The sequence below is a fragment of the Patagioenas fasciata genome, chromosome 14 (genome assembly GCF_037038585.1).
Source record: "Patagioenas fasciata isolate bPatFas1 chromosome 14, bPatFas1.hap1, whole genome shotgun sequence".
Lineage (NCBI taxonomy): Eukaryota > Metazoa > Chordata > Aves > Columbiformes > Columbidae > Patagioenas > Patagioenas fasciata.
This window is the reverse complement of record NC_092533.1, coordinates 10,014,699-10,042,414: the sequence shown is the minus strand read 5'-3', so window position 1 is coordinate 10,042,414 and position 27,716 is coordinate 10,014,699. Positions and strand designations below refer to the sequence as shown.

Below are 27,716 nucleotides of genomic sequence, written 5' to 3'. Positions count from 1 at the left end.
CACGTGTACGCGGTGCGCCTGCGCGCGCCGCCCGGTAGTTCCGGTGCGGGGCCGTCCTTCCCCTCCTCCCCTGTGCTGGGCCGGGCGCCGCCAGACGGGCGGCACCGCCGAGCCGAGACCAGCCCGCGCCATGGCCCAGCCCGCCAGGCCCCCCGCCGCCTACCCCAGCCAGAACGGCGGCGGTCAGCAGCCCTACAGCAACGGTGAGTGCGGCGCTGGGCCGCCCCGCTGGCGGTAGGGGGCTGTGTGGCCTGAGCCGCGAGGAGGGAGCCTGGCCTGGCCGGGGGCCTGGCCGGGAAGGCTCCTGCCCTGTGGCGCTTCCCCCGGCCCCAGCCCGCTCTGCGCCTGTTCTTCCCGGTGCTGCGGGGGGCAGCGGCGCGGGGGAGGGGGCCGGTGGCCGTGGGCAGAGCGGCGGGGAGCAGGTGTTGGGGTGCTGGGAGTGGGGCCGCCGGCGGCCGCGGGGGCTCCCGGTGGATTGACTGCTCGGCTCGCTGAGTTTACAGCCCGTAGGAGCGGGCAGAGTCCGCGGCGGCCCCGGGGACAGGTCTATATCCGGCTTCAGCGGTGTCCTCACCGTATCGCGGACACCTTGTTTCTCGAGGGGAAGTGCAGCTGGATTAGGAAACAAAAAATAAGAAAAAAAAGTAGGTAATGGTGACTGACCTCTGCTGTGAGCCCCCGCACCCCGGTAGCGTCACCCGGTCTGCTCGAGGGCACAGGGGCAGGTGGGAGCCGTGGCTGCAGTGGTTCCCTGGTTGGGAAGCCCCGGGGGCTGCTGGACGTGGGGGTCGCAGTGAAGCTGCTGGCGGGGCCTGTCCTGCCCGAAGCGTTACCGAGAGACAGGCAGAGCTGTTTACCAGGCACGATAAATCCTCATTCCTATCTCTTCTCATGACAAAAGTGTCCCTGCGTTTTTTTTTTTTTTGTGTCTCAGCCTATGAATAGGTAAAAGTGCCTTTCAGAACACCCGTGTTTGCACTAACGAGGTGAAATGTGTGGCAGGAGCGGCACTGGGCGGTGTTTCAGCCTGTACCCTAGCCGGGGACACAGCTGAGGCAGCAGCCGGAGCCTCTGACCCTTTGGAACAGAGTTGTACATGTGGCACCCGCTTATTGCTGGTGGGGGCGGGGGGGAAACCTGACTGGGCGCAGGCTGCAGTGACTGGATTTTATCTTGTCATTCATGTAAAACCGATATTATCTCATTCTGCATCCTACAATCTGGGAAAGTCTTGGTTAATTTCTTCCTCTCAAAATATATTTTTTTTTATAGCAGGATATTGAGGGTAAAACTGGATAACTTACTGGCCAGCCTTCTAAGCTAGGAAGAAACACAGAGCGAGCCTTGTCTCTGTATCTATTTTCTTTGTAAGCATGGAAATCTCTGCTGTTGGAAGTATTTAATGATTTCACATGTACAGACAGCATCCTCTGTACCTGGTTCCTTATATACTTCTGTGTTTCAGTACTTGTGCTACATCATAAGCAATTCATTTATAATAAAATATTTTGATTTTTCTGCTTTCTGTATGAGTAATTAAATGGTTTGACTTGTCTTCTTCCTCCTCCTTCACAGCATGCTTATTACTTTTCCTCAAAGTCATCTGCAAAATGACATTTTACAAACAACTGTATAGTTGCTTATAGGGTCAAGAAAGTGGGAAGCGTCTGAGTACAGCCTGAGGAAAGCCTCTGTTCTGGAGAGCTCACGGGCTAAGCAGAGAATGTACAAAGAGAACGTTTGCTAATGGAGTCACTGAGTGGGATGATGTACAGACTGGCATCACTTTACATTTCCTGATTTCCCTGTAGCTGGATTAAGCTCATAATGGAAGTTCTGGGGAGGAGGAATTTCAGGCTACCTCGCTGTCAGGTGTACGAAAAATAAAGAACTGAAATTTCAAGTTATGCAAATGCAGGGTGATAAACAGTTGTTATGGTATGGTAGAGATAAGGTTTGGGTTCCAGACCTTTTGAATAAATTAGATTATTCAAGCGTGGACTGTTCATAGCATCATTTAAAATCTGTGTTGAGAAGGCGCTATAATCCTTGACCTTTACAATAAAAATAAAGCTTTTCAAAACAGTCTAGAGTCTACTGAGAGTGCTCTTGTGGTACTTGCAGTGATCTATGAGGAAAGAAATGATGAATTGTTAGATAGTTGTCAGCTCTTCTCTCAACTTGTTGCTTGCTTTATTTGTTTGCAGGTAACTCCCCACACTTACGTGTCCAGTGAAGGCAGTAAATTGTCCAGGAAATTGTTTAGCATGGAGTATCGGGTTGCTTAGCAACAACCTTCCTCTACTTCATTTATTTTTTTAATAGGATCAGTATTTTGTGTTATTTTAACTGCAGATTACTGATTTGCTTTCCAGTTAATAGGCTTTAAATGCAGATGAGAAGGAGAAACAATTATTTTAGGGTGTTTTGTTCTCCCTATGTGATGTCTTAGAGTGGCACTTTGAGGTCCTGAGAAGCTTTGGCAGTTGTTGATTTTGGTCAGCTGTCCATGAGCCTGGGGACCAGTGGGTCAGACTCAGCTGGAGAGGGCACTGGTGGGCACTGATGGTTTGTTTGGGATGCAGCTTTCCAGTGTGTTTATCCTTGCATCTCCCGGGAGCTTGGAGAGGTGGCACCTGCTGAAAGTAATGTGCTAAATAACTGCCTGGGAGTAGGTGACAGTGAAATTCTGTTTGGAAGAGAAGGTCACTTGAGTCCTAGCCTCTCGTACTAGTATTTGGACCCCTCATTTTATAGAACCATCAGGCAACCTTCATATATATATTCTGGTGCCATTCCTGGTCTCAGGAACGTTAAATGACCTGGTGTTGCTGTAGAGGTGTCTTTTGCTGTTAAGTATGTGGCCTTTCTTGTGTTACTGACTCATCTCCGTGATCTCCGAGTGTTGGAGGTTTGGGTGCCATGCAGGTGGTCCAGCTCTTCATTCTGTGTTCAATTCTTTGTTGGCTCCTTGCTTCATGGAACAGCACAAAAAAACGCAGCACTATTATAGGTAAAGCTGCAGAACCTATGTGCTCTCTGACAAGCCTCGGTAAAGAGGTCAGGTAAGGATGAATACCTGGCAGCACCAAACCAGCAAGTTCTGAAAAGTTTTTATGAACTCTGAGGCCCTTTAGAAAGCGTTTGCACCCCTCAGTGGTGTTGCTTTAGTTTTGTTGGCAGCATTATGCAGGCTTGTCTTGAAAACATGAACTGCCTGTAGGCAATCGAGACTTCTAGTTGTGTTTCTGACTTTAAAAATCAAAACTAAAATCTGGAACATTGTGCTGTGGTGAATTCAATTTTTAAAGCAAAGTGCTATAGGAAATATTAATATCAGGTCAGTCAGTTTTGGGTTTTACCTTGCTTCCATTACTTTATCCTCAAACTTATCGCTCAAGCAGGGAAAACAGTGTGTAAGAGAGAACTTTCTGTACTATGACTCCTGCCTGTGCTAGACAGTTATGCCTGAAGGCAAACAATCAGGTTATGAAATTAATTTATGTTTGTTCTGTGTTTTTCATATGGCTTATAGTAATGTTGTTATATCAGTGTATGTGGTGATACCATCAGGACACTGGGCATCACATAAGAAATCATTGTTTTTAAGAGTGAGGAAGTTTGATTTACAATGGGTTTTGTAAATCAGTTGTTGAAAACCCATCTGACACACCGCAAGGTAATTTTTGAAGGTGAGTCATTTGTTAGCATTTTCGTGTTTGCAGGCTTTTTCTTCAGACATCATTGGGTTTAGAGAATTATTACTAAGCTTTATGAGCAGCATTTTAGGGACAGTGGGTTATAACTGGACTTCCTAACTGAAAGGCAAGCAGCATATTGAGATTAATAGGTGGAGAATAATATGGTATGTACTTTTTATGCACACACAACAGAGGCAGTGAGGATGAGGTCACTAACACTGTAGTACTGCCTTGCCTGTGTATTATCCTGGATATGTATGATGTTCAATGAATTTACAGCTGTCTGTGAACCACAGCCTAAGGCTTTCTAGGGAAGGAGGGGCTGAATGACCAGTGCAGTGTTTGTCCTAAGAGCTTCAATGTATTCAGTGTTTAGCTTAGTTTATTGTCAAAAAGGCCTGAGTTCAAAGTTGTTTCAACTTGGAAATGCAAACTTCCTCACCTTTTGAAATTTAACTAGAATGTCTTAAAACAAAGACAGCAGGTTTCCTATTAATGTTAAATGAAATCCTGCGATTCCATTCTGATGCCAGCTGTTTGTAATACTTGTACGGTAAATATATCAGTTCTGGCATGTTTTTGAAAACTAAAGTGGTGAATCTTGCAGAATTTTCTGGTCTGGAAAATTAAGTGCTTTTGTTTATCTAGGTTCCAAAAAATTGTCCAAGTCTTAACTAATTCTGGAAATCTGGAAAATAATACAGGATTGCAAAGAAAAGAATCTTAACTCTAAACCATGAAGAGGATCTTCTCTGCTTTGAGATGTTTAACCATTTATGTGAAATATCTTCACTATTCAAACTGTGGATGGGGGGGAACCACAATACCACTGGATTAAATAAACTATATACCACTGGAAAGTGGTTTAGTGATTTATATATTTTTTTTAAGGAGTCATGGCTGGCTGTAGGATACATAATCTAGTGTATTCTGCTCAGAAGGATTTAGCTCAAATTTATAGTCTCCCTTCAGAATGTCTGTTTTGTGGCAATGAACAACCTGCAGCAGTAGCTTTCCTGACAGAGCGTTTACCATGCTGGAAATCTCACAGTATCCTGTCTCTTTGTGTTCTTGTGTAAAGCAGAAATCTGATGATGCTCTTACCAGCATTGTTTGCTGTTTGAAGAATTATTAGCCTTTTTTCAATTTATTTTCTTCAAAAGATTAAAACTCAGTGCAGCTATGCCAGCCAAAAAAATACATAAAAAGCACCATTAACCTGTCATGTTTTATTTTCCTGATTGATTAATTGCTCTATGAGAAAACTACTGGTCATTCCATCTTTGTGACCAGTTGGCTGCTCACATGAGCGATATGTGTATGAATAGTTCCCTTACTAAAATTAACTGCAGAAACTTTCATAGATTAACTCTGTCACTTGAGAAACAGCATAGTGACCTATGTTGAAACTGGTCGTTGGTGTCCTTGCCATAAGCTGAAGTTTAAGTTGATGTCAATCCTGAAGTGAAACTGAGTTATTAGCAAATGGGTGCTTCCACTTTCAGTCTGCTCACGTGTCCTACTGCCAGCTGTGTGGGTGAGCACTCCGCTTTGGTCGGCTCCTTTTTGGGTATTTCTGAAGGCAGAAACAGTGTCGTGTGTGTATTTCAGTCCAGGAGGATGGATTGTGCTCAGGCACCAGAATGCTTGATGTTTGGGAGGCTACTGTAAAACAGAACAAATATCTAAGTGCCGGCAGCAAAATTCTTGGCTTGAAGACTAATAAAATCCTAAGGAAAGTGATTCCCAGGAACATCTCTTATTTTCAGCAGTGATACACAACACTGACTTTCTAAAAGGTTTGTTTATTTTTCTTCCAGGTCCCGTTCAGAATCAGCTGATGCATTCACCAGATGGCCAGGGATATAGCCCTTTGGTTCCAGGATTGTATTCACATCAGACACCGGCAAAGGCTCCTCCCCATCAGCCTTCTGGACAGTACAACTACAGTGGCTCTCAGAATGTTTCTCAATTAAACAATTATCAAGGACCTGGGCAGACTCTCAACAGACCACCAGTGGCACCTTTCTCTGGGTCACCAGCACAACAAGCAGGTCCTGTTCCACAAGTGCTACCACCTGCATTGCAAAACTCAGCTGCTATATCATCTGCCGGTAGCTTTCCTACTGGAGCGAGCCCGCCAGTGCTTTCAAACTGGCAGTACAGCCAGAGCCCTGGGAGTCAGCCCGCTGGGTCACCATCAAGCCATTTGGCTCACATGACTGGGACAGCATCAGTTCAGCCACCGTCATCCTTATCAGGAAATACAAATCCTCCAGGAAATTATCAATATGCTGCTTCTCCAGGAGGTCCTCCACTTCAGAACAGCTATATGAAGCCAGGTAACCATACATTTTTGGTATTTTGCCAATGCCCATTTCTCAGTGTTTCTTAAAAAAAAAGTGTTTTGCTTGTGGAATGAAGTTGTCAAAACAGATACTTGGAGAAAATGCATATTGTAAATACTGGGGAGATTTCCTTGGATTATAAGTGGAAGTTCTGTGTGCAAGTCAGGCATTTCAGTTTGCTTGGATGGCTGAAGCAGGTAACCCCTGAATGGTGTCTTGTTGTTTTGGGAAGCTGTTTGTGGGAAATGCTGTTTCCTTGGGGTGGCTGTTGGAGCATTGGCTTCAGTCAAGTGAGAACTGTGGGACTTCAGGGTTGAAAACTGTACCCATCTTTAGTGACTGTGGTCTTAGGCAGTTTAAACCTTGCTAGCCTTTCCGTTCATCGCTTGATTCAGGTCCTTCTCTGAAATGCTGCATTCAGATTTATGCAAACAACTTGAGCACAGTCTGGAAAGAAAGCTGGAAAGTGCTCTGTATCATGAAATAGAGGCCAGTTGAATGGAAAGCTTCCTTCCTCTAAACTTGTAATTTGCACTCCCTAATAGTAATCGTCAGTCTTTAGAAAGCGTTTGGAAAGCTGGAGATGCAAAGAATTACCACTACTGCAGCCTGCATTCTGTTTCTGCCGCTCGTGTGTTGGTATATGCAGTGGCGAAAACCTTTTCTAACAGTAAATAGCTCTATTATGCAAGTGATTATTATGGAAATAAAGTTAATCCTTAAGTTTCCCTTTGCCAAACTGCCGTTTGTTGTTATAGAGGTTTTTCTAACTGAGCATGCAAATAGGAGTTACATACAGAAATATTTAAAATGTTAAAGCAAATATTTTTTTTCTTGTGAAGTACTTTTAGCCTCAGTAGAGATTTTTCTTGATGGTAGCTTTTTGTTAGATGTTGACTGATTTTGTTATGATGTTCGAACTGACTTAAGCTCACAGAATTTATGAAACTATTTCTGGCAGTTTATGGGAATAAAAAATTAGTACTTTGGAGTTAGTGAGGAAAGTGCTGAGAGATTTTGGGAAGTGGTATACGAAATGAGAGCGAGTGTCTGGTATAAGAGAATGCTTATATCCATTCAATGGTGAATCCTCCTGAGCAATTTCCCTGGTAGCTTTTGTGGAACAGTGATCACTATTAAAATGAATGTAGCTTGTTCTTAGCACAAAGGTCTGACAGCTCCCTGCCTGTGTGGCCAACTTTGGGCAACCTCTTAGACACAGAATCCCTTCCACATTCTGTTATAGTGTAGCCTGTATATAGCAATTATTAATTAGCTTTGCAGTATCAAACACTAAGTGAACAAACAGATAACTTCACTGGATGTGACTTTTTTTTTTTCCTTTTTTTTTTTTTCTTTCCCTCCTCCCTTACTTGCAGACTTTTAAAGTTGCATATTTTGTGTGGTGGGGAATTCGTTAGTGAACTGTCCTGTATGGCTTACAGGCTTCTATGCTGGGTTGAGACCTGTGATGCTGGACAATTTGGACTTATCTTTTGAAAGGCTGATTTTTATATTAAAATACATTGGTATCTTCCTAAAGTTAAAGGACAGTTATACTGGCCTCTGGAATAATATGGAACAAAGAGATGGAAGTGCTTTTAGGATTTGGCATTATTTGATGGGAATAAAAGCAATTGGGTTTCTAACTGTCTGGGCTTGAAAAAGTCCTAGAATTTTAAAACAGAAGCAATTGAAAGACTTCAGAGCAAAACACCTCACACTTGCACAGCAAGTTTATCCAAACTGCACATTGCTGATGGTTTTCCAAGAGAAATCTTTCTTCCCAAATAATTTTAGTAGCTATGGAATCTGTACATTGCTGTTTTGCATCAGATTGAAGGTGAGCATCGTGTCAAAAGGGATCTGTTTAGACTCTTAGTAGTTCATTATTCTCTGTCTAACATGGGGCTGTACTGTAACTTCATAAAGTCCAGACTTAGTAATTGAAGTTGAGATTCTTTCTGTACCTCTTGAAATTCTTACCAACAAGAGCACCAGAAAGAAAGAGATCATGGATAACAGCTACAAGAACCCACTATGAGAAGGGCATGACAGAAAGAACCTGAAGTTGTGAAACTTTCTACATGCATATTAGTATTTATGTATATCATGCTGTTTAATGTTTGAATAAGAGAAAAAATTAGATTTCAATCTGTGTGGTTTTGTAACAAAACTTTTGTGACCTTTTCATCTCAGTTAAACTCCTTCTAAAAATGAATCTCTTACAGGATCTGCACCTCCACCAGTGACCCAGCCTTTAGCTCCACTCCACCCTCCTCCAAGGCCACCTTTGGGCCCCCCGCCAGTCGGTGGTCCGCCATTGATTAGGCCGTCAACACTGATAGCAGGACCACCTACTACACAGTCTCTGCTAAATTCAGCTCCAAATCGAGAAGGTAAGAAATAATTTGTTCTTTTTGTTGAATTTGAGTGTTGCACCTTGCTCTAATGTGTAATGTTTCAAGTCAACTGTGCTCTTTGCAAGTACACTGTTAGACTCAAATAGTAAAATTTATACTAATATAGCATAATTTTATCTGAATGGAGCAGGTAAGGACCTGGAAGGAAGTAAAATATTTCTTGTTGACAGTTGTTAATAAAGTAACAATAAAGACTTAAAAATAGTTTTCTAAGTGCTATTTAACATGTCCCTGTCTCCCATAGTTGCCATCTCTTTTTTTGTTTTGTTTTTAGCTTTCTAAAATGGTATTGAAATTCTGATTTCTCTGCATCCCTGACTGCTGTGGAGGACCTAATCGGTGTATATATCATTTTATTCTGCAGGGACACCTAAAATGAAAACCCTGCAATTCCTTACCTGTTTACATAGCTGTACCTTATTCTTCCTTTCTGTTTAAAATCACCGAAATGTATCTTGGATTTGTTCATTTTCTGCAGGTAGTTAGTAGAGATTGTTAAGTGTCAGCTGTTAAAGACATATGACTTTCTCTGCCTCTTGTGGGCCCTGCACAAATATGCTGTTGTTTAAGAACTCATCAGGGCTCTGTATCAAACAGAGCTGGAGCTGTATTGTATTTACTGCCCCTGCTAGATGGGGCCATGTGGTAGTCAGCAGTTTTATTTTCACATATATAGTTTGTTCTGTCACAGCTGTTGGTTCGTTGCAGGTTCAGATTGACAGTTTCTGTATGGTAGCTCTGTGAGTACAAGAATAGTATATTCAGATATAGCTTAGTTTTGAGCATGCAAAATGCATTAGAAACTGCTTTTGCTTAGAAAGTCTTTTCTTCATAATGAAGAGAAATGTTTCCAGGGCCCTGGAGAGATAAAAATGTTTAGTCTGTGAGGTAGGGTGACTGCTGCTTACTAGCAAGATTCAGGATAATAATGTAAATTCCTTTCATTGGGTCATCTTTGAACATTTTAATGAAAATAAAAAGTAAATTGCGTACTGACTCCTCCTTAGCAATAGATAATCGGGTTTGTAATTTAAACATAGTGTACAAAAAGCTGTCCTTTGGGAGCACTCTCACACTTTCAAGGTTTTTCTTATCTCAGCTGGAGTTTATATCTTGGCTAGTATGTGACTGTATCAGAACTGTTGGTATTTGGTGAGCAGTACTGGACTAAGTGAATGTAATTTGATGTTTCCTTGAATTATTAGTGGAAAAGGTTCTTCAGGGAACTCAGTACCTATATTCCAGGGTATTCTAAAAACTGTGGCCTAGACATTTCCTCTGATGAGGAAGATGCGTCCCCTGACACTTTACTACATGTCAGCTTGGAAGTTATGGTGAATATCTGATGTAATCTTAAAACATCATTCAACCCAAAGAGTAGAGACTTTTGTTTTCCTTGAAAAAAGATCACAGGGCTTTGTGAATGTCCTTTGTTGAGGTCACGTCAGCAGGGGAAGTGTGTGAGAAAAGAGGACAAGATGTATATTCAATACAGTTTCATCCTGGGACAGGAACAAAGTAGATCCAAACTATGGTAATTTTAATATTTCTAGGGTTTCTTCACAGTTACCTCATTACAACTTCTTGTAACTTGTGAAAATTTTTACTGGGATTGTCTTTCTTAATAGGCGATGCCACATCTGTTGCCAGTGATGGGTCTGCGGTGCAAAACAGCTATGATGCAATAGAAGGTGGTGGCCTCATGGGTAAGGCTTGGGGATGAAAAATGTTTACTATTATGTGACTTTTTTTAAGATTTGGGAAAGATCGAAGTTTAGGCATTTATGTACAAACATATATACTTGATTCGATGTCTGTCTTGAAGCTAAGTGTGAAATTTGAAGCACTGACAGCATGTCTTTGCCTGTAAGTATGGTAAAGCAGTTAAGAGCATTTTAGAAAATTCTCTACAATTGTCAGTTTTTTGCACTTGGAAACTGAACTACAAAACATCTTACTGCTGTAGTAATGCATTGAGCAAGCTGCACTTCTTCAGCAGTTAATTTAAAGTATTTGTCTTCTCTGCTTCTAGCAACTCCACATCCTTCTCCTGCAGCACCGAATCTTAACATGAATAGAAATGTTGGCTATTCTTACCCTGCCTTACCTCCAGGCTACCAAAATGCTTCCCCACCTGGAGCACCGGGAATGCAAGCAACTGCTTTGCAGTATCCAGATGGAGCAAAACATTTCCATCAGGTAGAGATTGTTTGGTTTTGATCTCATTTACTACCTGTGGTATGTGTGGGTGAAAAGAAGTGCTGACTAGTGTGTGTTGTGCATCTCTGGGGTCCTGCTTCTCCGGTTCACTGCTTGGTGCAGCATTTGTTCAAGATGATGGACGTAGCCTGAAATTAATGCTTTTGCTGACACCTTGTACCAGTTTGGAAAAGCCGTGTGCCAGCTCTTTCTGAAGTGTTCTATCCTTGTATCTGTATTTATCTTAAAACCTTCAGCTGCTTTTGGCGTGTTTTTCTTCCCTTGAGTTGCTGTTGTTAGCTGAAGTATTTGTTTTTTCCCTGAACTTTCAAAGCGAACTGAGCAATGCTTCTGCCAGCTGAGCCTCTGTATTTTAAGAGCTTTGTACCAGATACATGCTCATTTTTGCCTCTATTGTGTTGCATGCCTAAATTTAAGTAACAACTAGTATTTCTAAATATATCACTGTAATACAATGGCAGTTAATACACAAATAAAACAAAAAAAATGAAAGGGAAATGTGTTTGCTTTTTAAATGAATGGCAGGTTTTATCCAAATAATTGGTGTTAATTTCTGAAATTTTATTTGATTCTAGCCTGCCCTGGGCACTAATCACTTAACTGCATCTATGGGTGGCCTGAGTCTACAGCAAGGATTAAGACCTGTGAATCTTCTTCAAGAAAGAAATATTCTTCCTACGAGCCTCTTGAAAGCTCCTGTCCCGAACTTGCATGAAGACATCCAGAAGCTCAACTGTAATCCTGAGTAAGATTATCCATTTGCTGTAATCCATCAAAATAAAAGGAAGTATACATTTCTGCTTGTAAACGTAACTCTTCATGAAATATTTCCTTAATTTTGTGAGTAGAAAACATTGAAAACAGGCTTCACTTTGTGTTAAGATAAAGGTGGTAAGTGGTTTAAACTTTGGAGTGAGGAAAATTACCTGTGTAGAAAATATGAACAAAAATACATTGCTTGCAAGGCAGCTATAGACAGGTATAAGACCTTTACAATACAGTGGGCAATGAGCATGATTGAGAAAAGATAAAATAGGAGTTAACTCACTTCAGTGAGGTATACCAAAAAGATTGTGAATGCAGAAACATGAGTGACCTCTGTATTGAACGTAACCATTTAAAACAAGGGAGTAGATGGAACATCAGACAAGCAGCTGGCACTTGGTTATTCAAGTAATCTCTGAGGAGACCAACCAAACTGTGAATAAGCAGGTACTCTTGCTCTGCAAGCCTTTTGTGATCAATAAAGGAAATAACAGCATCTTTGGGAAGTTGTTCATGTAAACAAGCTGGGCTGGGTTTGCAGAAATACTGTGCACTTCTGCGCTTCAGGAACTACCGAGTTCTCAAGTCTTTAGAAATTACTGTGGGCTTGTTTATATTTCTATATAGTTTTAAGACAGCTTTTTAAACTTCGTTGGTTCAGATTTGTTTATAAGACCACCTCAAAATAGCAGTCCAAAATAACACATAAAATATGAAGATTTGGTGCAACTTTGAACATTGTTAGGCTTTAGTTACTTTGACTTGAGTGACTAAAATGATGCTCAGTTCTGTGTAAAAAGCATCTGTATAAAATAAAGTAAGCACTCCAAGTATGTACTCTGAGTCAAGCTCAGACTAAACCAGAACAATTTGAGAGAGTTGGAGAAGATCCTTTATCTGGAAATGGAAATTTGCCGTTACCAGCTGTAGGAAAGTATAAAGGATACTCTTTACTATTGAAATCATATTTTTTTTAATGTGAAAGCCTCTGAAAATAACCCTTTGTCTTCCATGTAGGTTGTTCCGCTGTACCCTGACTAACATTCCTCAAACTCAGGCCTTATTGAATAAAGCCAAACTTCCTTTGGGGCTCCTGCTTCATCCTTTCAAAGACTTATCGGTATGACAAATATTCAAAACTTTAAATGCTGAAATATCAACAATGCCTTTATTAAATCCAGAGCTGGACAACGAATTATAAAAGAAGGTCAAATATGTTAGTTAATCTTGGCCCAGAAAAATTACCTTGGTGGCTGACACTTCCCTGTTCCATAGAGATCATTGCCATTTTTCTGATTTCTTTTTTTTTTTCTTCCAACTGTTTTTAAGTTTTCAAGGCTCACTTCTTAATCAAGAAAACCTCCCAGACCTCAAAAAACCCAGAAGCTTATGTACTGCACAGCACTTGGACTGTGACAGAGGGTGACACGTATAAATTCCAGTATCGCTTATACAGATTTATCTTGTCACGTATCTAGTTGTAGTTATTGATTTCCTATACCAAACCTAGTACTAATTCTAAACTTAGATTAAGAAAGATAAAGAGGATGTCCTTAGATAGCTGGGAGACTTTGAATTTAACAGGGCCTTTTTCTTTTAAACATTATTTTTCACAATTTAAGTAATTTTTCAAAGATGTGCACTTTTTTTTCTGATTTTTGATGTGTACTGTGTGTAGGAGTTGGCCTTAAACCACCAGTGTAAAATTCAAGACTTCAGAGGCTTGAAAAGTGAACCTACACAGTCAAATAGCTTAGAGCTCAGTTCTGGCCAGTCATCTTTTTAAGGAATTGTATCAGTGCTGTGAGGATGCAGAAATACGTTTTCCTTTGGGAAGTGAGCTTTGAGTAGCTTACCAAGCAGTACAGTGTAGGTAATGCTGTTACCGTAGATGAATAGCTGTAGTGTGGTGATGCTTTAAAACACGAAACTTTTCTTTTCCAGCAATTGCCAGTGGTCACTTCAAGTACTATCGTGAGGTGCCGTTCCTGCCGGACGTACATTAATCCTTTTGTCAGCTTCCTAGACCAAAGGAGATGGAAATGCAATTTGTGCTATAGAGTGAATGATGGTAGGTTTTAAACGTGCTTGTTGCATTAAACTCTTAAGGTTAGTGTTTTCCACCTTGGCCTTTGAGCCTCTAACATTATTGGCCATATCAGCACTAGGGATCGTCGTCAGTCGTGCCGGGGCTGTGAGACACAAGAAGTGTTTCCCTGCCTAGGGTCGTTCTCCAAGAAGCGTTGCCCAGCAGGCACAAAAGAATCAATGTATTTATTTTAAAATGCAGCATAGCTAATACTAGTGTGAAATAATAATATATGTAAACTTATCTGCATAGTTCCTGAAGAATTCATGTATAATCCTGTGACAAGAGTTTATGGAGAACCTCACAAAAGACCTGAAGTCCAGAATGCTACTATCGAATTTATGGCTCCATCTGAATACATGGTAAGTCTTTATTTACTCTTAGTTATTCTCTCCCTTTGTTTTATTTCTAGAGGAAAGTCAGAAAAAGCCTTGTTATGGAGGATGTTTCCCAGTTTAGAACAGTTGCTGCCTCGAGTATATCTGAGAACTCCTGGGAAGAACCTCAGATAGTTCTCCATTTCTAAACATTTAGGGTGTCAGAGGAGTTTTGTATTTAGAATATTTAGATGTTTGTAGATCTTCTGGAAGAAAACGGTAATTATAGAATTAGCCAAGACAAGACAAATGCATTTAGAAGTTTTAGCTATTATCTGTGTCGTGTTTTAATAGAGTTTAAGCTTGCCATGGAGTTACATAAGCCAAATCTAATAAATGTCACTTTAAAAATTAAAGGTAGTCTTTTCTTTGCTCAGCTACGTCCACCTCAACCACCTGTGTACCTCTTTGTGTTTGATGTCTCTCATAATGCAATAGAGACAGGATACTTGAATACAGTCTGCCAGACCTTGTTAGACAATCTTGACTCGTAAGTACCTTTTCCTTACAATCTCCTATTTTCTTTACTCTTCTGAGACTTGTGATAGACTTCAACATGCCACTGCTTCCTGTTAAGAGAAGAAATTTCCAAGGGCTGGCTCGCAATGGCCAATGTTGTATTAAAATATAGTGTAAAGCTGTAGTCTTTTTTTCCATCACAGTATGAAAGGTAATTTTGAGGCATATTTTTCGATCTGGCTCTTTTCTGTCAGTTTCACCAATCCCAAAAATGAATGAACATCATGGTTATGATGTCTTTTGAACTGTGTTTTTCAAAAGCTGAAGTTCAGATATGTATTTACTGAAAAGAATGCATATATCTAATGAGCTTTTCTTAAAATACATGCTGTATGAACTTACATAAATCCCACTTGGTATTTTGCAGCTCGTGTCTTACTTTTCTTACATTTCTTAAAGATTTCCTGAGTGTCTCGTAGATGATTCTACTGTACCTTTTTTTGGTTTGTTTGGATTTGTTGGGTGTTGGGGTTTTTTTTGTGTGTGTGTGTTTGTTTTTTTCACCAAAATGACTTAGTCAAGCTGTTGCACTAGAGCTGTTTAGCTAACTACTGAGTAACAACCTTGGGCAGGTGCAGTGGATTTTTTTTTTTTTTAAGAAAAAAAAGCATGCAGAAATGAAATTTCATCTTGCCAAACACCATATGTCTCCTTTTTAGGCTTCCTGGGAACACTAGAACAAAAATAGGCTTCATAACATTTGATAGCACAATCCATTTCTACAGCCTTCAGGAAGGTCTCGCTCAGCCACAGATGCTTATCGTTTCAGATATTGAAGGTATGCAGAAATAACTTCTGTCATTAGTGTCTACTAATGACTGTTGGGTTTGGCAGCCTTTTTAAAAAATATATCTGTGGGAGTTCTAGATACATCATTAGTCTCTCCAGTAATAGCTTTAGAAGTAGCATATGTCTCTGTTCGTTTGTGAAGCCTCTGATGTCTGGGCAATGCTTTGGCTGTTCATGACTTCAGACATCAAGACAACCTTCCCAACTTGTAGTTTAATTTGTAAAATTATCTAGATTTCTCTTATGATCCCAAATATTGTTGCTTGGTAAATTGCCGTAGATTCTGTGGTGACTGATGCTTAGTGCTTGTTCTTCTGCCTTTAATTTCAAGTCACTTTTCACTGTATGTTATGGGGTAGGGTAGAATGAACACTAGAAAGTCTTTCTTAGGCATTTTTACTTAATAGTCTTGATTATCCTTCAACCCTGTCAGTTGCTACTCTGACATGGCATTCAAGGCATGGGTAGGCTTATGAGAAAAAATAAAACCACAGAATTATGTTTGAATGGATTTACACGCTGATACTGTATGCTTTTCACAATGGGTATAGTGATTGGCAAATGCAACTGGTGGAAGCTTGACGTGTTTTTGAAAAATAAATTAAAACCTTTTTTTTTCTTTCAGATGTATTTATACCAATGCCAGAAAACTTATTAGTAAATTTAAATGAAAATAAAGAGGTAAGAACTACCTTACCGTACATAATTAGTGACATTCACACAGTTTCAGATATGCTTGATAATTTTTGGATTAGTCAATGCCCTTTAACACCTACAGTTTAAATGCAAGTTTGAGGTGGAAAAAAGAGATCTCTTAATTTATCGATGTGACTCTGAACATTTGCCAACCTGAAAGAAGACAACGCTTTTGCTACGTTTTTTTCTTTGCTCCCTTAATGTTAAAAGTGTTCATACATGTTCAGCAGTCAGCTATATAAAAGAAGAAAACTCCTCGGACTCTTGATCTTAATATTTTTGTTTTCTCCATTGTAGCTAATTCAAGATCTGTTGAGGACCTTGCCACAGATGTTTACCAAGTCCCTGGAAACCCAGAGTGCTCTGGGGCCTGCCTTACAGGCTGCCTTTAAACTCATGTCCCCCACTGGAGGTAGAATCTCTGTCTTCCAGACACAGCTTCCATCTGTGGGAATGGGAGCACTGAAGTCACGAGAAGAGCCAAACCACAGAGCAACTGCAAAGGTTTGAAAAGCAAAAGGTTGAGAGAACTGTCTACCCTGTTCTGTATATGTAGGTGGTTCTGGAATTGCCCATTCTGGGTTACTTTTGTGGTTTGCTTGTTGAGCTAACCTTCCCTTGTTAAAGCAGTAGAAAGAACAGCAACAACAAAAACTAGGCAGTATAAACACAGATTTATGATCTGATTTTTTTTTTAAGCTATCACTGTAATTAGTGATGGAGAGTCAATTGTTAGTGCCCCTGTAAACAGGCAATAAATGTGTTAATCTGTTTTAATTTCCTTTGTATTTTGTAATACTCCGTTGTATTAACAGGACATACATTTGACACCGTCAACTGATTTTTACAAGAAATTAGCCTTGGACTGCTCGGGGCAACAGGTTGCAGTGGATTTATTTCTTCTTAGTGGACAATATTCTGACTTGGCTTCTCTAGGTAAGGCATATTAAGCTGGTTTGGGGTGTGTAACTCTTGTACTTTTGGCAAATACATAGAATCTACATTAACTTTTAGTATATGAACCCGATTTGAATGAATCTAGTGTGTCAAGTTGCAAATTCATCCTTGATGAGCAGTGACAGTGAATAGATTGTAATCTTGCAGTCTTTCCTGATTTAACCTAGTCGTTCTCATATTTTCCCTTGTGATCCTGGTATAAGTGGCTGAAATACTTCCCTTGTATGCCTTTTAACAACCAGTGTAAACATCTTTAGAGGAAGCTTCATTAGCATTTAAATTTTTTTCTCCCTTTAACCAAACTTTCAAGTGACAAAGTACCTGTCATTTCAGGCCAATGGAAAACACCTGAAACTACATACATACTTGAACATGTAGTTGTTACATCTATGTCTCTGTATGCAGGTCTATAAGTGTGTACCCGAGCTATTTGCAGGTGTGAACAGTTTAATAATTGAAGGGAATATTACATTCAACTGATATATTGAAAGACCACAGCAGCAGCTGTCTGCACTCTGCCAATGTCTGTTGTTTTGGTTTCAGGTTGCATATCAAGGTATTCTGCAGGTAGTGTCTATTACTACCAGTCTTACCATCACAAACACAACCCTGTCCAGGTGGAGAAATTGCAAAAGGAACTGAAACGATATTTAACTAGAAAGATTGGGTTTGAGGCTGTCATGAGGATAAGATGCACCAAAGGTTTGGACACAGGTTTTTTTGGCCCTTGGGAGTGTGGAGGGGAAGTGGGTGTTTGCTGTTACTAGGGAAAGCTTTAGTTGGTATTTTGGCTGTCGTTTAAACTTAAATGGTTAAAAGACAAAGATTAGAAAAGTAAAGTTCAGTACCAGGAATCAGACCATTAATTAAAAACTGTATTTACAGTATCTTTACTGGCATCCAAGTTCCATTTTACAATGGTTAAAACTGGAAATTTTGTTGGACTGCTATTTTCCACAAGGGACTGTTTTTATAGTCTGGAGACTTGCTGCTGTGGTGCATTGATTTGACTTCCAAATTTGTGCTTTCTGCCAGCCTTTGTGGATTCTGTGGATTAGCTGTCTGTTTGGGATGTTCACCTTTCTTGAACATACTTGTTTTCATTGTGAAGGATCTTAACATCCCGATACAGAGCCATCTAACAGTGATGGCAGATGTGTAAATGGTGTCTGTACTTCATGACTACAAAAATAAAATGGATTCAATTCAGTGCTGATCTTCTAGGTCTTTCCATTCATACCTTCCATGGGAACTTCTTCGTACGATCTACAGACTTGTTGTCGTTACCCAACGTAAACCCAGATGCAGGATATGCTGTGCAGATGTCAGTAGAAGAGAGTCTTACTGATATGCAAGTTGTTTCTTTTCAGTCAGCTCTCCTGTACACATCCAGCAAAGGTAAGATATACAGGCAGTTCAGCTGCATTAACAGTACAGTGTTCAGATGAGTATTTTTATGTCCATTTATCAGCTGCAATTCAGTTGCAGTAACTTACACAAACTGTTTTACATAACATCAAGATCACAGCTGTGATGGGTTACTGCATGTTGTTGATGTTATTGTGTCTTCTAGACCAAGAAGTTTTTCTTGGGAAACTTAGTTCTGATCTGAAAATATGTAGACTTCACCCAGAAACTGAGAACTAAGAGTTTTTAAAAGCTGCTGGAGATGGCCTGATTCACCTCTTGTATGACAAATTAGATTAAATCTTGGTTTGCTTTTTGCTGTTGAGTAAACAGTGGCGTTTCTTGTATTGTTTCATAAAACAGAAGTTATGTTTGGAGACTAAAGTTTTCTTTCCTTACAGGTGAAAGACGAATTCGTGTCCACACTATGTGCTTACCTGTTGTAACAACACTGAGTGATGTCTACCTGGGGGCAGATGTACAAGCGATCACTGGGCTGTTGGCCAATATGGGTAGGCATGATAAGAGCCTTGAGCCGTAATCCTCTGGGAAATAACATTAGAAGAAAAGATTCTCTCTTTCTAAGAGTGCTTTCTAAGTTGCAAACAGAACAGGATTTTTTTAAATGCTCGTCTTGGGCAAAGTGTCAGTGTAGTTGTATGTAGTCACCTGGATTTAGTCTGTTGCATCGTCATGAGCCTCTGGATTTTTTTCTGAATCACTTATCTTGACTTCCTCTATTGTGTAGTAAAAGCTTATTAAGATGCATGGAAGTATATGTTAAAATGAGAAAAGTTAGTATATGTGCTTGTATTTCTACCAAGGGAGGAAAAGCCTCTTATTTGAGCTTTGTACTCTTTCTAGCTGTGGACAGATCAGTTTCTGCTACCTTGAGTGATGCTCGGGATGCCTTGGTCAACGCAGTGATAGATACTTTATCTGCTTATCGTTCATCAGTCCTAAGTATTCAACAACCTGGTCTCATGGCCCCCTTCTCACTACGGCTCTTTCCACTTTATGTACTGGCACTCTTAAAACAGGTAAGAGTTAAATGGAAGCTGTGCAAGAACATGATTATCTGTTTGGCATGTCAGCCTGCAGTAAAGAGACATTTATTTAGCATATAAAATAGCATTTATCTTCTCTTTCAGTATTTTTGTAGGATGCAAAACTGAAAAGTTGCTTGATTTAGAGTGTTTAATAAAATGAGCCTTCCTGCAATTTGCCATTGGGGTTCTGAGATATTTTACAGATTTGAGAATGGTCCTTCTTACACAGATAAAGTTATCTCAAGATAACTGCACCCCAGAATTTGATGACTTGAAAGGTCAATGTAGAACAAAGCCTATTCAATTGTTTCTTGAACCTGGGTAGATAACATGTAATTTTACAGGTGGTGAATGTATGTTTGTATTTTGGAGTCTGATATGTTATAAAAAATGAAAGGATTTGGAGAATTTTATGGAGCAAATGTATAAGGATAGTAATGGACAGGCCTTCTGCTCTTGCCTGCAGAGGAGAGCAAGGGGATAGAGATGTTCGAAGAGTATAACTTACAGGAGCGAACTAGTTGAGAAGTTTACAAGTGTGTACAAAAACAAGTATAAGTTATATAACCAAGGGAATAGGAAAATATTAGAGACACTGACTAGTCTAGAGAATGTGGAAGAGTACTGGTAGAGTGTTTTTTCAAGAACCTAATTTCTGTGCATTTCTGGAAATGTAGATCCACATAGCAGCTCAGTGTGGATTAAGAGAGCTGGATGGCTGGCAGAGAGGTAGTTGGCTGCCTGCTCTCACAAAAGGTTTAAAGTGTTTCATAATATTTGCTCAATAAAAGTGGTTTTTGATTGGATTTCCCTGAAGTTGTTTTAAGTGTTGGACAAGCTGCCTTTCTGTTCTAGAGAGAGTTTTCTGATTTATAGATCTTGATAAGGAAGTAACCAGCATGTTGCTACTAGCGTGTTCGTAAGGACACTTGAGCTTTTTCGTGTAGAAGACTGTGTTTGACTCAGTCAAGTGGGAGGAGTGAGCCCTTGTTCCAGTTACAGCTGGGCTTTTTTTTTTTTGTCCCCAGAAGCCAGGACTGTCTGTATCTTAAGATTACTTAATTACTTAAGATTCTGTACATCGAAGCCAATTTTAAACTGCTCCAATATTTATTAAGTTCCATCAAGTAGCATTTTTGAGGTGTATGTTAGAAGGGAGATATTTCAAGATGCTTTTATCTCAGCTGTAGTACTCACTGGAAAGGATTGATGGTGCAAGGTCATCTAAGTTCTAGAACCCAGAAATGGCAATGAGGAGGATTGTATAATTTGTATGTGAAACACTGAAGAGAACTATGGAGAAGTCAAATAGCAGTGGTAAAGTACCATATTTTGAGAAAATACTTATGGCTCAACTCTAGGACTTCAAAGTAAGAAATAAACAATAGATGGTGTGCTAAATTCAGCTTATCACACCTTGCTTTCATGGTCAAATTAAATGCCTGATTTTTTGCAGAAAGCATTTCAAACTGGGACGAATGCTCGTTTAGATGAACGCATTTTTAACATGTGTCAAGTGAAAAACCAGCCCCTTGTTTACCTCATGCTTATGACACATCCCAGTCTGTACAGAGTTGATAATCTTACAGATGAGGTGAGTGTTTGCATTGCTACAACGTCTTTGTCTCGTCCAAAAAAGATTTGTACGATGTGAAAATAAATTTGTGTTAAAGATCTCACAGGTTTTTCACATTAACACAGCATAGCTAAAATTTGCTGTTTCATATTTTCCCATTTGTTGCATTTGTTGTTTGGGAATTCTGGAGAGGAGCTGTACTCTGGCTATGGATGCACAGGGAAGGTTTTTCCTAACCTTTTTCCCTTGTCATTATCTTGCACTATAAATCACATGTATGTAATGACAGTATAACATCTGTTTTAGCTTTTTGTCCCTCTGTAGCTTCCTTTATTTTAAAATGTCAAAGTAGTTTTGTGAACAGTGAGAGAATGTTTATGAAGGAGCCTGGATAATTTTAGAAATGACATCTTTTGTATGTAACAAACCTGATACTCCAGTTCTAGAACTAATTAACTAAGTAGAAATATGCAGTCTTTAAATAAACCATTGAGATTTATTAATAAATCAGGCACTTTAAGTGTGACTTGCATTAAACTGAGGAAAATGGTCCAGCTTCAGTATACAGTATAATACATCCTATTCCTATTTAACCTTTTGTTCTTGTGCCTGTTTCAATGCATCAAGATGTGAACCTCTGTTTTTCTGTTTGCTTTTTTCCTTTAGGGAGCTCTTAACATAAATGATAGAACTATACCTCAGCCACCCATTCTCCAGCTGTCAGTGGAGAAGTTGAGTAGGGATGGCGCTTACCTTATGGACGCTGGCTCTGTAAGTTGTGTGGTGGTGGTTATTTAAATATTATCTACATTTACTTGAGGGGTTCTTTCTGAGAACTCAAAATGTGCAGGAGACTGGTGAGGTGTAATTTTGCATTGAATTATTTTTGTTATTGCTGGGTATCTTTCAGGTAATGTTTCTGTGGATTGGGAAGAACTGTGGGCAGAGCTTTATCAGCCAAGTCCTTGGAGTTCCAAATTATGGCTCAATACCACAGAATATGGTATGTGCTTGCTTTGCTGTACACCAGTCATACAGTGCTGCCAGAAATATGACCTTCATGAGAACTAAGACACCACTGTTCAAATATTAGCCCTCTAGTTATCATTCACTATAAATCCAGATTCAGGGCAAGAAGGAATTTCCAATACCTCTCTTGGTGTTTCTCCAGGTTAAAACTTTGTAGATCTCCCATGAAAGCAGAGTAAGAAGAGGCTGGTAATGATGAAGTCTCATAGAACTGTGGGAGCAGACTGAGAATACTTGGGAATATTAAGGATAGTGGTTTAGTGGGAGATCCTTTGGTTTCTGTAATAAAAGAGGTAATCGATCACAGCTCAGTCATCACTGTGCTGACAGGCAATTGCTGATACCAGCATAGTGGATTTGACCGTTTCAAGCCCTTTTGAAGGTGACTAGACTAAAACTATCCATCACAAATCGTATCTGCCCGAGTGTCCTTTATACCTGATTAGGACAGTGTTTGGGCTATTTTAAGCGTTCCTTTTACTGTTTTTCTGAATACTATCATGTGTGTATTAATATTATCCTTTGTCTCTTAGACACACCTCCCAGAACTTGAAACTGCAGAATCCATCAGAACAATAGCTTTCATTTCTTGGCTGAGAGAACAGAGACCTTTCTTTCCTATACTATATATAATAAAGTAAGTTTTTTAACAGTCTTTGTGCTTCTTTGGGGACCCCTTAACAATACATATTTAGGTATCATATACTGAGCTTTCTTAATGGAAGTTTTAACAATGGTGCATGCTGTGCCTAACAGATTTGACAACAGATATGAATTATGAGTTGTCTCCAACTATTTTCCATAAATTAAAAAAGACTAAATATCACAGAATAATCTTTAGCTAACAGCAGATAAGTAAATGCTGATAAGTGCACTTGTTGGGGTTAATCACAAGGGCTGTTGGAGAGCCTCTTTTCATATTTCCTTAAGTTCTTGAAATATTTTGCCGCTTGACCTCTAGCTTTTTGAATGTGTTGCACTGTAGATCTTGGCAAATGTTTATCTCACTCAAAGCCTTATATTTTCATTTTTAAGGGATGACAGCCCATTGAAACCAAGTTTTCTGCAGAATATGGTTGAAGACAGAACAGAATCAGCCTTATCATACTATGAATTCCTCCTTCATATACAGCAGCAAGTGAATAAATGAAACACTAGCCTTTGGCTGACTTCTTTAAGGAAAGATTTTTGCAGTAAAGAACAATTGTGCTTGTAATATCTTCATTAAATCTGTGGCCTGAGGCAGTTGATGAGAAGTTCTCACTGTGATTTCAACGAACTAAAGCAAATAAAGGACCACATCTGAGAATCAAATGTGCAACTACATAATATTGTACCTTAAAAATCAAACTATTGGAACTGGTTGAGCACCTTTAATTTGCTGCAAATCATGTTTTTACTGTAAGTAGTTGCAGCATGAAGTACATTTACAAAGGCAATACCGAAAAGGTGAAATACATTTTGTAAAATAAAGAGCTCTTTGTTGTTCAAAATGTATATTTCTGTAACTCTTTGCCTTTTTTTTTTTTTGCTGCTAGATATAAAACCTCACAATATTGATCATGATTTGCAGGGAAATTCTTGTTAAGTGCATCCAGTGATTACAGACAGAGCATCTCAATGTTCTGCTTGATACTTAAAGTAGCAATGAAACAACTGTTCATTGTGAAATGAACAAATACTTTATGAAGTGTAGAATCCAGTGCTTGGATTGGATTGTGGTTAATAGGACTAAAGGTAAGCTTAACCCGGACAAGGTGGCTGAATTTGTGAAAGCGTTTCATAAATCAGTATTCAAATTAAAAAATAGAGTGGGGAGAAGCGGGCCGTATATGAGACATTTTAAGAAGTCTGTGCCTGAGTCAGCAGTATATTAGGTAGATGACAAGCTTTTTTTTTTCTTCAGTAAAAAGAATAGTTTTAATTTCAGTTTGTGAGTGGTGTGGGAGGGGAAGGGCAAGGGAAGTTATCTCAGATTTATTTAATTAACATTTAGAGTACTTTTGGCTCTTGTTTACATTAACTGAATGTTAGGCCCCTAAAATGTAGTGTGTCTTTGAAGTCAGTTTGTATGACAGGACTTCAAACCTAATGTTTTGAGACAACATTTAATATTGTGATGTTAAAATTGGAAATGAAATCATTTTTCCAAAGACAAAAATATTATATTGTGTTTGAAGTTTTGTCCATGGTTTCAGACACACTTGAAGATTTTAAACATTTTTTTTTACTGCAGCTGTGTCTAGGTCCAAAGCCAGTGTGCACCAAATAAAAGCTTTAAATATACTCTTACATCCCTGGCAGAGCTACAGATGGAGGTTGACATTGACCCTGAAGTGAAAATTTATGCACAAAAATCATTTTATAAAAGTGTATTTGTAATTGTTCTCTTTTGGAGATTAAGCTATCATTGATGCCTAGCAATGTAAAGAGTATTTAAGTTACTGTATCCCTATGCCCTTGGAAGTCTTTCATATGGAAAAAATCTTGGTTTGTTTTTTTTTTTTGGTAAATAGTGGTAAACTGAAAGGTCTTGCAAAACCTACTTCCTGGGGCAAGTAACTTGAACAGGTGAAACACTTTGAAGTGGTCAAACATGTACTGTGATGAGGCTAGTTAACTTACATTTTGTGATACAAGTGTCAAAGGACATCATAGGGTAATAACTTGCTACCATTTCAGGCAGTAGCTTCACGTGATTGTCAGGAGTTGCCTTATTTCAGGGGAGGAGTTTATTTGGGGAAATTGTTGTCACTTGAGCATGAGAAGCTGAAGTTCAGAACAACGTCTGAAATAGCATGAAAAGACTATAATGGAACCAATTTAAGCTTCCCTGTCTGCTGGCTCCATAGCACACAGGAGTATATTTACTTGAACAGCTTTTCAGAGAATTGCACATTTTCTAGTCATAGCAAAGAGGTTTTTTTAAGTTTTGACAGTCTGATTTTTTTTTTTTTTCTGGGGGAAAGGGGTCTCTTCATTTACATCATAAATGTAAGTTATGTGGTTGCATAGGCTATGGCTTAAAACTTGTGTTTTGGGTGTATTATCACTCAGATGTTGAAAATCATCCTTATATCTAACAGCCCACCCAAAGTCTGTTTCTTACTATGACTGTATTTTGCTACTATTATATATCCCATAGTTTTTAAAACAAACATAAATGTTGGAGTTGGCTTCACTGCTTTATGTACACCTGACTACTGGCTAAAGATGTCGGTCTTTGTGGCAGTTAACAACTTTGAATTAGGATCCCTAAGTTTTACAGAGTAAAACATTATAAACAAGACTCAGATGAACCCTCTTTGGGAGTTCTCTTCACCTTGGAAGAAACTCTGTATTTACCTTCGTTAGTTTATTCGCTTGCAGTGGGAAAGTCCTGCTGGTTCACCTTGGATTGCCATAAGGGCAATACAGGGCAGATGAACACACAAACTACCTGATTTTGTACCTACAATTGAAAAATGAGGACACTGAAGATGATCTGCAAAAACAGGCAAGAGAGGCTCTGGTACTTAGATCTCAGCACGACAACTCTACCACTGCAGATGTACTCTGTTTTTCTAGTTGAAGACTTTTTTTTGGTTCAAACTCTTGCTGTATTTGACACCTTAGTGTTCAGCCAACATTGTTACCATCCATTTTACTTTGCTTTCATTATCGTTTTTAATTTAATATATTTGAGTCTAAGTCTGCATAGACTGTGTTGCAATAACTAGAAGGATTCACTTTTATTTAGAATTAATTTCTTAACAGAAACTAATCAAAGATGCAGAATGGCTGTTAGATAAGGGACCATTAAATGTGATTTTAAGGTTCTGTTTACTATTATGGATGTAATCCTTATAGTAAATTTAATTTTGTAAAGTAGTGTATAATATTGTAATATTAAATCTTTGCTTTATGAACTCAAACTTTTGATCTTCAGTATGAAGCTATAAATCTTCCCCCTTCTGAATTTGAGACAGGATTTACTTGTCCTCCTTTTTACAGTTTGTAATTTTCACTGTTTTATTCCTGTAAAAAGTCATTTGTAACACATGCAAATGCTTATTTTATCTGTGCTAATTTATCAGATTTGGCTACGCAATAAAATTAATTGAAAGAACTCATGCAAGTCCATCAGTCCTTTCTTATAAATAGAATAATACATTTCATCAGTCTAAATACCATGTACCAACAAATGATAAATTCTACTTTTAGCTAAAATGTAGTGTTCAGGTGAGATAAACTGAGGGGGAATTTGAGAAAATTAGTTGCAGCTGATCCAAACTTCCCTTCTGCCCCTGGTATTTTTTCTCCCTCCAGAGCATGTCTTGTCAGTCAGCACTGTTAATTCCATCCTACCTTGGGGTTTGTTCTCCCAGTACCCCCACAGCAGGGCTGTTCCCCGCTGAGTGGTCCTCGCCAGCTGACATCGGTGGTTGGAATTTAGCCTTCAGCAGTGTTCCCAAGGTGATGATCAATTTTATTGTAGGTAATCCTAGATCTTCATTTAACAGCCTATTATTTCAACACCTTTTTATAAAAGTCATTCCATCTTCCGCTTGCCAGGTTTTTTTATGAGCTGTCATCACTGCTGCTTCTGGTTCATCATATATAAGTTAATGCACAAGCTTGGTACTTTCATCTCAGTTTTTGAATACAGGATGGTATCATTCTCTAAATCACTTAGTATCACTAATTGGACTTGTCAACACAAAGGTTTTCCCCAATACGTGTAACAATCTCTGTCCTGCTGCTGCTGAATTTCATTCGTGGCTCCACGTTCCGTCCTGGCAGCAGCCTGTGGAAGTTCAAGAACAGGATCCTTAAGCAGAGTCTTGCTTCTAATGGAAGTGCCTGTGCTGCAGTCTGGGAGTTATGGAGTGCAAGTTGTTAAGGTAATTAATTTGAAGTATTGATCCATGTCACTGTCTTCATTTGGTTTGGCTTTCAGGTGCTTTCACTATGTGTGTTAGCCATGGAATGTTCAGTTAAGTAAAGAATACTGTGGCCTGGTTTTATCACTTTTTCTCATGCAATTAGAGGTGTAATGCACTTTTTGTTGTACATAAATATGAATATTACACCAACCATATCTTGGTAGAAATAACTGGAGATGTTTCTTGGTTTATAGTGTTATGGTAATTCTGGAATCCTTGAGTGGTCCTTGTTCCCGTGTTTTTTTCCCTCACTATCCACAGTCAATCCCTTCATTTGCTTAATGTATTAACAGCTGTGCAGTGACACCATATGCGGAACAGCCTTTGGGAAGCAGCCCCGCGCTGCCCAGCAGCTCCCTGAAGGCATTTTCCTACGTTACGATCCCTTTCACGTACACATGAAAACGTCTGTTTGCTCACACTCCAATAAGCAGCATATTCTCTTCCCTCATTTGGAGTGTGCCCAGAGACGACTCATTTCCTAAATTCGGCTGTACAGCAGCACTCGCAGCTTTTCCAACAGCAAATCTCCACCCCCGGGCGTGCTCCTCCATGCACTGCTCTGAACATCGTGTGCTGGAAACAACTCTGGCAGTCTGTCCTTCCGAACCCCTCTGACATATTGCTGCTTCCGCACGGTCACAATTTTGTACAGTGTTAGATAAATACAACTTTGGCTAGAAACATGAACCTTCGCTTATTCAAATACTCTAAGTTTCTATACAGAACACTGCTCTCATCTCTTTGTATGAGAATGAAAATGTTACTATCCTGCCTTACTTTTTATACTGCCTTGTTAAGCAGATTCTCCTCACTGAACACAAGGTGGATTTGCCAGGTTTACTG

General features: G+C 39.3%; 1 protein-coding gene across 1 annotated transcript; it reads left to right on the top strand.

Moving 5' to 3' along the window:
• Positions 1–23: 23 nt before the first annotated feature.
• On the top strand, positions 24–26,053 carry SEC24A (SEC24 homolog A, COPII coat complex component). The gene is made up of 23 exons (XM_065848938.2): positions 24–203; positions 5,522–6,043; positions 8,281–8,448; positions 10,101–10,178; positions 10,505–10,671; positions 11,268–11,437; positions 12,475–12,577; positions 13,402–13,528; positions 13,799–13,908; positions 14,301–14,413; positions 15,102–15,220; positions 15,857–15,912; positions 16,225–16,431; positions 16,743–16,863; positions 17,428–17,586; positions 18,109–18,282; positions 18,693–18,803; positions 19,156–19,331; positions 20,797–20,934; positions 21,583–21,687; positions 21,827–21,919; positions 22,479–22,582; positions 22,981–26,053. Exons 1-23 carry the CDS (start codon positions 131–133, stop codon positions 23,093–23,095), a joined length of 3,309 nt encoding a protein of 1,102 aa, XP_065705010.1. The 5' UTR covers positions 24–130; the 3' UTR covers positions 23,096–26,053.
• The last annotated feature ends 1,663 nt before the right edge of the window (positions 26,054–27,716 follow it).